This window comes from Apium graveolens, chromosome 2, assembly GCF_009905375.1.
Source record: "Apium graveolens cultivar Ventura chromosome 2, ASM990537v1, whole genome shotgun sequence".
Classification (NCBI taxonomy): domain Eukaryota; kingdom Viridiplantae; phylum Streptophyta; class Magnoliopsida; order Apiales; family Apiaceae; genus Apium; species Apium graveolens.
The window spans coordinates 189,762,637-189,773,421 of NC_133648.1; the positions used below are offsets into that span (position 1 = coordinate 189,762,637).

Below are 10,785 nucleotides of genomic sequence, written 5' to 3' on the forward strand. Positions count from 1 at the left end.
AGTTTACGTGGACGATAATGAAGTAATACAATTAGATGGTGGAGATGAACCACATGAAATAGACCCAGATTTAATACTGGTGGCAGATGACAGTGATGAAGAGGAAGAGTTATTAACTAACACCGACTCTGAGTCTGAGTCTGAAGGAGATGATGGTTATGAGTCAATACAAGATGATTCAAAATCAGAAGCTGACACTTAGATTTTTTTTTAATATTCCAATTAGCTAGCTGATCAGCGAATTCAAAATTTACGGATTTTTTATTTGTTTCTTTACATGGATTTTTTAATATACTTTTTCCAGTTGTTTCTTTATTTATATATGCTCCGGAGTCTTACTTATTTAATAAATGCCTAGTAGTTGATTTTTCTGCAGTACTGTTTATGAGGTCCAGAAACTTGATTTTTTTCTAGTAAAGACTTGAACCCAGTACTTGTAAATGTCACTTTCAAAGTTGTAATTGTTAGTTTTCAGTGTTTTATCTACTTTATCTTATATGACTTTTAACTGTCAGGGTATATGCACCTGTTTCTTACTAAAATGAAGGTTTAAAAACAATTATGCAGATGGCTTCACAAGCAACAGCCCTGAAAAAGCTCGGGATGGGTAAAGGGCCCAACCATGTCCCAAAAGCTCCTGCGAACCCAGATGACCGGACTCTCATTCGTATTCGTCTACCCCCAGAGAACACGTACGTATCTAATCTTTTACCTTCTCTTTTGAATTGTGTTTATGCCAATTTCTGATCACTTTTTTTTATAAAAACTTGTTCAAGATAACATTGATGCAATATTTAAGTTTGTAAATTTACATATATTGTAATAGATTAGTGTAATGATCCCAAAAGGGATAATCTACTAAAGTTTCCTAGGCAAACCATGATTATGTCTGAATGTCTAAAGTCCCATTTCCTGTATAATCGCCTTTCCCATTTCCCCAAGTTAATAGGTAAAGCATGATATGGTAATATACAGGTACTTCTGCATAACTATGTTAGCAATGCCTATGACTGATCATAGCATCATGTCCAATTGAACCTACATGACCTATTCACGCAACTCAATCATAAAAAAAACAATTTAACTGAAAGAGATAATGTTATACCATGAAATATAGTTATATTAACAGATCTTACATCATTCAACAGAATATAATAAACATTCATTGAAAAAGCTTAAAACAAATGGCCTTTAAAAATAGGACGTAACATAGTGTATAAGCACATTATTAATATGTAAAGAAGTTTCATAATATATAAGCACACTTTTAAGTTGTATCTTATGAGACATTAGCTGCACCATATAAAGTGCTCTGTACTTCCAAAACTTAAACTCTCTGTTGTATCAATTTTGACCAGGTTAATAATCCTCACCTCCTTGTGGAGTTGGTAAAATTCAATAAACCAGGCAAAAAAAAATTGTGCTTGTTCCCAGTTATTTTCTTTATTTTATATAATCACAATTGCCTCCACCTAATTGTAGGGATTAAAATGAGCTGGCTATGATTAAACATGAGCCGTCTTTGTGCTTCTTTATTCTATCTTTTTCTATCTCTGTAACATCAAGCCAAGCAGTTCGAGCGAGTGTATTATGTTATAAATCTAAGCTTTTTAGATTGACTGAGAAATGCTATGGAACATAATTGTGGCCTAGTTGATGCAGAGACTACATTGTATCATCACGAGATCAATTATATGCTCTTTTATCCTAATGTTGGAAAATAAAGGAGTATCAAACTCTCAGATGTAGATTTTATATTAATGGCATGTAATGACTAGTTTGTAAGGAAGTGTGTAAAACGAATAGATGCTTATGTTTTGTCTCTATAGTATTAGTAGGATATCTAAATATTATATGAAGGGTTAGGTGGTGTAAGCATTAGAATTGATGGAATTAAATAGGTTTACATTTGGAGCATTAAACATCAAATGCAATGGATTTTTATCTGAGGTCTTATTCGCTAAATCAAGATTGAGTTGAATAGGCAGAGAAAAAAATTTACTTTGAGTGAATATATTTTGGATAGATGCATGAGGTCTCATGCTCGACGCAGCCCTGGCTTTGGCTGGCTGTATGATGGCTGTAGGTAAAATTTATATAATTTGGACTGTTGACTGTTTATTTTTATCCCATCTTATTAGAAAATACACTTGATTGGTGATCAATATAGGATTGTTATTATTTTATTGCGGTCTCGCGCTAAAACAAAATAAGAAATACTGTTAATCTTGCTAAAAACATGTATATTACTGATCTTCATATTGATGCACCTTAAAAAATCTGAACTCTTTGATATGGAAACAGAACATATCCATCTTGTACAGTACACTTAATTCTAGGTTTTCTAAATTAATGTTCTGCAAATTACACTATTTCTTTCATGTTGCTTAAGAAACTCAAATCAGTTATAGGTTTCATAGGTTTACTTTTTTATAAATTGACGTAAGAGAGTCAAGGTACGTAATATTAGCTCCTGAACCCAAAAGGATTAAGTAGTATTTCATCGCAGAAGCTAAAAATGCTCAATTCATACCAACAATCTGTGAACATAAATAGATATAAATTACCAACTTACTGCTATTTATAAACATTTTGAGTGCACTGCATCTTAATCATATTAATGAGTCCAACTGTATATTTGGATTTTGTTTAAGTTAAAGGCTTCGAAAATTTTTTACCTCTTAAAATTAACTCAAAAATAGAAATTGTTTGAGGCATGGAAGATCTAAAAATTTTAGCACTCTGTATTAAGTTAATTCTGACTAAAATTATATTTATATAATTTTGTATATTACAGTGATTTTGCAGACCACAAAATCGTGAAGTGCATCTCCCAGTTGTGCCTTCAAAATTGACCTACTCCTGCAATTACGTGGGCAAGCACACCTCTCGCCCACAAGGATGCAGTTTGGGCTGAATTGCAGGTATGTTTAGGTGATTTCATTTATTTTAATTGTTACAATTAATGTATTATTGTGGAATACTTTTCTATCAAAATTTTTTTGTACTTGTAATATTCCTTAAAAAATAAAACAAGGTGTTTGTATTGCTCATATCTAAAGTAAAAATACACACTCACTGTGGTAAAACTTGGAAAGTCATTTATATCTACACACAACTTATTACCAGAGGCCCGTATTCATACTTAGTTATTACAACTCAGCTCACCTGTGAAGTGTATTCTTTGCGTGCAAGTAGGCCAATATTCATAGTTAGTATAACTTTGTATAACAGCTTCACCCAACTTTCCATACTCCTAATATACACTATCAACTGTCTAGTATCAACTGTCTAGTATTCATAGATAGCAGATGAACGAAACATATGCTAATTTTGAAGAAAGAATAAAAAATGATTATATACAACCACCAGAAAGCAAAGAAAACATAAGTACAACCAGGTATCTTTTCGTAGAAAATTTATACATATGTTACTCAACTGTCAAGTAACCAAGTATATTCTCATGTTTTAGATATTCTATAACTGAAGCAGCATGCATTAGTTTAATCATAGTATCCTCCACTTGAAACGCACACATTCACATGTTTAAAGGGATTACTGGTAAATATTATGTAGGTGTCACTTATTCTGGCTTAAACAAGTACATCGCTAACTATCCATTTCTTACATTGGTCTTTAGATAAACTTGTATAAAAAGAACCATTATACATACAATCCATTTCTTACATTATAATTATATCATTTGGTAATTTCCTTTTTGCAGAAACTTTATAGGTGGGAGGACGAGCAGGGTTCTCTTATATCTACTATTTTTTGGGAGAAGTGTGCCGCTCGCACGAAAGACAACCTTGCCAAAGAACGTCGGAAAACCCTGATTAATGCTGGCATTGACCATCCAGATGAAAATGCAATAGAATATATGCACGAGTACAGTCCCTGGTGGTGTAGTGCTGATATATGGGAGGAGATGTGTAATCAATGGAGAGATGAAAAATGGTTGAAAAAGGGAAAGACAGCTTCAAGTAACAGATCTGCAGGTGGAGAGAAGGCTAAAGGTACCTACAAGGGAGGCAGTATCTCCCAGTTGCAACATATCGCTACCAGGGTATTAATGAATAGTTTTAATATTTACCATCATAAATTCCAGATTTCACATGTTTATTACATTATAATCTTGGAAATATGTCTTGTACAGGAGTCTCAGTCTCAAGGTCCTATCAACTGGGTGGATGTGTATGTGAAAACTCGTGATGGTCTGTCTGAAGCTGCTACTATAGCGGTAATAAGATATGATTTATTTTGTTTTTATTTTTTCCAAATTGAAGTTATTATTATTATTATTATTATTTATTATTGTATTGAATAGTAATGTAATAAGCAACAACGTTTAGACTAAATTGGTAGCCCGAAATCAATTCAGTATAACTTAAATATAAATATGACATGGGATGTCACCTTCACTTGTCTTCACTAATACATCATGAATTAAATTTTGACGCATAGACTATCTTAACAACTAGCCAACCGATCTTAGAAAGTATTTTACATTTATTTTTAATTAGTTGTCCACACAAATATTTAGGATATGTTAATATTTTATATGCTGTATCCTAATATTTCTTACATATACACCAAACGTTGTTCTGTATATAAAAACAAGCATACTATGAACTAAATAAAAATCATAGTAACTTTTATTTTTCCTTCTAGGTAAAAGAATATTTTAATTTTTAAGAGTCATTACCATATCAATGTACTTATTACTTTAATTTTTTTATAGTATAGTATTAGCATCATTCATGTGTAATATGGTACTAATTTAATTTAATTGGTTAATCTTTAATATGTTGACAGGAGAAATATCATCGTTTATATGATGAGCACTATCCTGAGGGCACTGAACGTCCATATTTTGATCAGGACATATGGGAGATGGCATCTGAAGTCAAGAAGAACTATGTCAAAGGTCAAGGACAACGACGACGCCCGCCCATTAGTGGCTCCTCATTTAGCACACAGTCTTCACAGTCATCGAGCCAGCCAGTTATTCATACTCCAGCCAGTTATTCATACTTCTGCTGACTGTGTGAGGGCTATTTGTCGAGATCCCGAGCTTCTTCGTATACTGGGAGGCCATCTCGGAGCTTTGGATCCCGAGGAGCTAGCCCGTGCAGTGGCAGAGGTGAATGCATCACAACAATGGGATGACTCTGAGGTATTTTGTACAGTGAAGTTACATGAATTTCTGTTCTTTAAGTTCTTGAATGGCAGAGTTAGTTTGTTATACATTGTTGTTATCATGTAATGTGATATTCCTTTATTGTAATGTAATATTCCTTTGTTGTTTTGTTAATTACAGGGAGCACATCGTGACGATCGTGATGAGGACTTTGGCGGATCTTCTTAGTGTGTCCTATCGGGCGAATTTATGTTTCTTTTGTACTGGAATTTGGTTGCATTTATGATATTTTGTACTTAGCTGATACTTGCACCTACGATTGTCTTTTTCGTTTTTCTAAGATGATGTAAAAGTATTAGAATTTTTATATTAGTCCAATTTGGATTTCTGGATTCGAGTCATGAATATGCTTTGGGTGACAGATCGGTTATTTTATTGCAAGTTTATTAAGAAAACAGGTTTAAAATATTAGGAAATATGCTGAAATCGCAAATAATATTAATTTCTAAAAAAATTCAGCGACCGCATTCAGTAGCTAAAGTTCGGAAAAATTTAGCTTGTTATCTGCGACAAAAAACGGTAGCTAAAGGTCTGTCGCAATTAATAGCGACTAAATACATTTAGCGACTACTAACTTTTTGGTCGCTAACAGTAGCGACTTATTTGTATTCTGTAGCTAAAAGCCGTCGCCAGAAATAGCGATGACATTCCGTAGCTAAAAATTCGTCGCGAGCAATAGCAACACAACTCTGTGGCTAAAATCAGTCGCTATTGTTGGAGACTAAATTGCGTAGCAGATGCTGTTCATTGTTCCTAGTTACAGCGACCGTCGCCTCCACGTGGATTCGTGGTAGATTGATGCTGACTCGCATCTGCTATGGGATCGGTCGGTAATGCCCGTCGCCAACCACACGGTCGCCAAAAGCTATCGCTAAAGTGCGCATTAGCTACCACTTTTTATGCGACGGACTTCAGCGACCGCACAACGTCGCTGATGGCCTTTTGCTACAGAACGCGGTCATTGTTGTTCGGTCGCTGATAGGCCAGTTTCTCGTAGTGATTCTACATCTTTTAAAATTAATAAGCCCCTAATTTTATAAATTTTGAGTATTAAAATTTAATTTATAAATATTTTATATATGCAATATATATGGCAAAATTTCCCAATAATTGTGAATAATGCAAAAATACAAAGAAATGGTATAAATGAAAGTCCTATAATTTTATAAAAATAAAAATATGATTTTTGTGGGGTTTTTAACACCCAATGGGGCCCGGAAAAGTTATTTTTCACAAAACGAGAAAATTTATAAAATACGTAGATGTTCAGAATAACGCGATGGTAAAATCCGTTGGATGAAAAATAAGGCTCATTTTTTTATTTGAAATATCAGCTATAAAATCATGATTCCGGTCGTATAACTTTTGATATGAAAGCTGTAAATGCAAAAATGAAATATCTGAAAAATATCTAAAAAATACCGGGACGACACAGAATGCACGTAATACATAGCAATTAGGGTTTGACAGTTAATTACATAAATGACACATTAACACACATAATTTATTATAAATATGATATAATACATACGTAAATTTCCCAGACGTTACACGAACCATGTAGATTTTGAACATTGGACGTTTAATACACAAGAGTTCGAGGATAGAGCCCATCTATCAGAAGTGGATAAGTGAGCTGGCCCAGTAGTAACTTTTGGAGATGACGACAAATGAATCACTACGGGATATGGCGTGAAATTAGGAATGTAATCTTTCACTCAATATCTAAATGCATATATTTGTTGAATATCCGTTGCAGTTATTTGTTGAGTTTCTACTTTAATATTTTGATTTATAGACCTTGGAGCAATTCAAATTTATTATTTGCTCCATAAGTCAAATTGTTAAAGTATTAGCAGCATCCCACCTTTGATAATTTATGTTAGTGGTCTGTGATGAGATTAGCAGCATTACACCTCTGATAATTTATTTCAGTGGTTTGTGATGAGTTTAGCAGCATTACACTATTGAGAATCTTTTTCAGTGGTTAGTGATGAGTTTTGTAGCACCTTAAAATCTTGATAATTTATATCATTAGTTAGAGGTGATATATGTAGCGTCATTAACTCTTGATAATTCATATCATTAGTTAGTGGTGATATATGTAAAATCCTAACTCTTGATGATTCATATCATTAGTTGGTCGTGATATTTGTAGCACTATAAACTTCTGATAAATCTAGTAACAATTCTTGTTGATAGTTTTATCACTAGTTAATGGTGAGTTGTGTAGCACTACATACTTGAATAAATTGGTTGACACATTTTGTTAATATTTTTATCACAAGATAGTGGTGAGATTTTGATAATAGTGAGATCTTTTAAATTCCTTTTTCTGAAAAACTCACTAAGGTCAAAATCAGTTGAGTAGCATAGTTGAACATGATTCAATTTTCATGGAGTCTAACAATTAATGAGTTCTTCGTTGAATATCATAATTGGTAGTAGACCTAGTGGATAGCGAATCATGTTTGATTATGAGGTTTTATTTTTGGTCATTATTAACATTTAATGACAGCAAGCTCTCAAGCAATCAGAAGGAAGACAGCTTAGACAATCTAGATATTGAAGATCTTTCTGATGATGAAGATGAACCTTAGGTTTCCAAATGAAGATGTAAATGTAAATGATCTTGTCAATGATCACAATTCTGATGGAAATGGTCCTGAGACAAACAAAGATAGTCAATCTATTTATGGAACTAGTTCTCGAGATTCAGATTCTGAAGGATGAATTGACAGTGGTGATAGTGGAAATGGTTCAGATGTAGTTAATGATAGTGGAAACTGGAAGAAGCACAGTCATACCATATTTGGAACCAATCCACAAGCTTCAGATTTTATAGATCATGCTGACAACAACTCAGGGGGAGAAAAAGAGGAATAACAAGAATCCGCTAGTAAGACTCAACATAATTCTGAAAATGCTGAGTCATCAAGAGCTAGTCCACCAAAGACGTAAGAATGGAGTAAAAAACATCCTTGGCATATGATACTCAGTAATTTTGATACTGGAGTAAAGGCTAGAAGATCAGAAGAAGAAGAAGAAGAAGAAGAAAAAGAAGAACATGGATCTACTAGTCAGACTCAACTTAATTCAGTCACCAAGAGCTAGTCTACTAAGACGTTAACACTGGAGTAAAGACCATCTTTGGCATTTGATATTTAGTGTGTCTAATACTGGTGTAAGGGCTATAAGAGCTTCTAGAAACAATTGAATGGATTCTGGTTTTCTATCACAAATGGAACTAAAGGAAGCAGTGAAGCTCTTGGAGATCCAGATTGAGTGATTGCCATGCAAAATGAACTCAATCAATTTGAAGATTAAATTTATGGAGGCGTGTTCCTAGATTCAAGGATAGATCATAATCTTTAATTATTGAAGATCTTTCCAAGAACGAAATGAAGCCTGAAGCTGTTTCCGAATATAACAGGGGTTGATCTAGATTCAGACTCTGGTAGTAGTTCAAGATTTATTCCCCTCAAAGCGCCAAATCTCATATTTGATTCAGAAATAACTCTTAGGGAGCAAAACAAGCAATGTTTCACAAATCTAAATTAACAACATGGGAAAGTAAGTTTACATATCTATATTCATTATATATATCCATGTTTGTAAACTTGTCTTGAAGCTAACTGATTACCATGCGTTACATGTTATTTACTAGTGGTAACTGTTAGGTCACACACACTGTAGAAGGGGGTTGAATACAGTGTATACTACAATCAAATCGAATTAAGAACACAAGTATGAAACACTGAATAATCTTATTAATAAAACAGTATTACAATGGAACCATTCTCTCTCAGTGATGAACAAATATCACGAGAGCTACTAGGGTTACAATGAATAATATTCTCGATAATAATAACACATCTAGTGTAAACCCTATGTTGTGTTTATATAGACACACAGTTACAAGATAATCTTCTAATTGATATCGAATATAAGTCTGCATCCTAAAATATATCAATTAGTTATCTTTTCCTCCAAGTCTTCTATTTTTCATAGAATTCTTCTCCATGCATATCTCTTCTTGTTTCTTCTTGTTTTAGTCTTGATCTTCTTTTCTTTCAATCAGCCGCCTTCCTTATCTGAATGTCTTCTTAAGTCCTGATATTATCTCCTGATGAATATCTTCCGATATCTTAAGTTCTGATAACTTAAGTTCTGATATCTTAAGTTCTGACTTCAGTATAAGTACTGATTTCCAGTTAAGTCCTGATTTGTCGTGTTAGTCAAGATATGAAAACTAAACACAAATCATTATTAGACATGACATCACAAATATATCTAACAATCTCTCTCAACTTGTAAATTAGCATAATATACAAGTTCAATAGATATTTGATGATGTCAAAAATATTAAGTACAAATGCATATGAGAATTTGCCTAGATAACTACAACTCACAGTCCTTGTAGCTTTTACCATCCTTAAAGTCTGATATCAGCTTTAACCTATATATCCTTCAAAATTTATCAGTTGTAGTTCTTGACTTGGCTTCAGTGTGTGATCTCTCTAATGTCAGAAGTTGTTCTGAGATAGTTCTTTAACAAACTGCTCTCAGCATATTCAAGTTCATTATGCATCCTCCTTTTTGCATCTTTAAGTTCAACTGCATCTTCTCCTGTCTGAAAGATAGCAGCCCTGTGATCATTAATCTTTGCTTTCCTTATTTCCTGATCCAATCTGAGCAGATAAGCTTTGTCAGACTCCAGATTAAATTCCAGTCCCTTAATACCCAAAAATGTGGTGATTTTAGCAGTATTAGGCTTCATCTCAACTAGTTCTCCATTGTGAGCTCTGTACATATATGGCCTGTCAGACTTTACAGAGTAAAGTTTCTTTTGTCTTTCAATATCAGACCTTATGTATCTGGAAGCACCATCTGTTGATCTATTTTTCACTTGAAGTAGAAATAGCACATGTTGCAATTCTTCAAAGTACTTCAAACGAATAGCATCTTTTCTTATCTGGAATACCCTCCCATCTGTCATGAAGTATAGCATGATATCTTCTTTTAACACAGAGTGGTAGACCATTTGTACAGACTCCAATTGATTTAGTCTTTCTGTACTCCTGGTTCAGGAAGAGATGTAGGATCTAAGGTAGAATTGTTTACTCTTCTCTCATCAACATTACTCAGTCCTATTTTATCTCTAGCTTCCTTCCCTCGAATAACTCTTGCTTCAAAACCACTTGATGTAGTCTTCAAAGGTTGAGTAGATTGTTGAGCTTTAGTAAACCCAGCCAGTAGAATTTTTGAAGGTTTAACATGAGCAATGTCAGAGGTTTTCTTTTCTTGTGATGTCAAGATAACTTGAGCTCTGTCAGAGGTTGCTTGCTTCATTGTAATATCAGAATTTACAAAGTCCTGATCTTGAACAACATGAGCTCTGTCAGAGGTTGTTTGAATATTCTTCTTTTTCAAAATTAGACTAGTATCTTCATCAGATTTTGCTTTCAGATCCATGATTGGCATATATATCTTTACAGGTTCATCAACTTTAGCTTTTCCCTTGAACCTAGGATCTACCTCTACTTCTGATTTGGCTTTGGATTCAGATTTGGTTGCCTCAAAGT

At 33.6% G+C, this 10,785-nt stretch overlaps 1 protein-coding gene across 1 annotated transcript; it reads left to right on the top strand.

Moving 5' to 3' along the window:
* Positions 1–567: 567 nt before the first annotated feature.
* On the top strand, positions 568–5,532 carry LOC141695819 (uncharacterized). Its single transcript, XM_074500034.1, has 7 exons — positions 568–692; positions 2,027–2,082; positions 3,577–3,632; positions 3,725–4,066; positions 4,157–4,240; positions 4,816–5,176; positions 5,321–5,532. Exons 1-6 carry the CDS (start codon positions 568–570, stop codon positions 5,041–5,043), a joined length of 891 nt encoding a protein of 296 aa, XP_074356135.1. The 3' UTR covers positions 5,044–5,176; positions 5,321–5,532.
* The last annotated feature ends 5,253 nt before the right edge of the window (positions 5,533–10,785 follow it).

What these genes read in the sequence shown, in the direction of transcription:
- LOC141695819 (XM_074500034.1), top strand. Translation starts at nt 568, where the DNA reads ATGGCTTCACAAGCAACAGCCCTGAAAAAGCTCGGGATGGGTAAAGGG. An exon ending in ACTATCCATTTCTTACATTG is followed by an intron (nt 3,633 to 3,724) that starts GTCTTTAGATAA and finishes TCCTTTTTGCAG; the next exon opens with AAACTTTATAGGTGGGAGGA. An exon ending in TGCAACATATCGCTACCAGG is followed by an intron (nt 4,067 to 4,156) that starts GTATTAATGAAT and finishes TGTCTTGTACAG; the next exon opens with GAGTCTCAGTCTCAAGGTCC.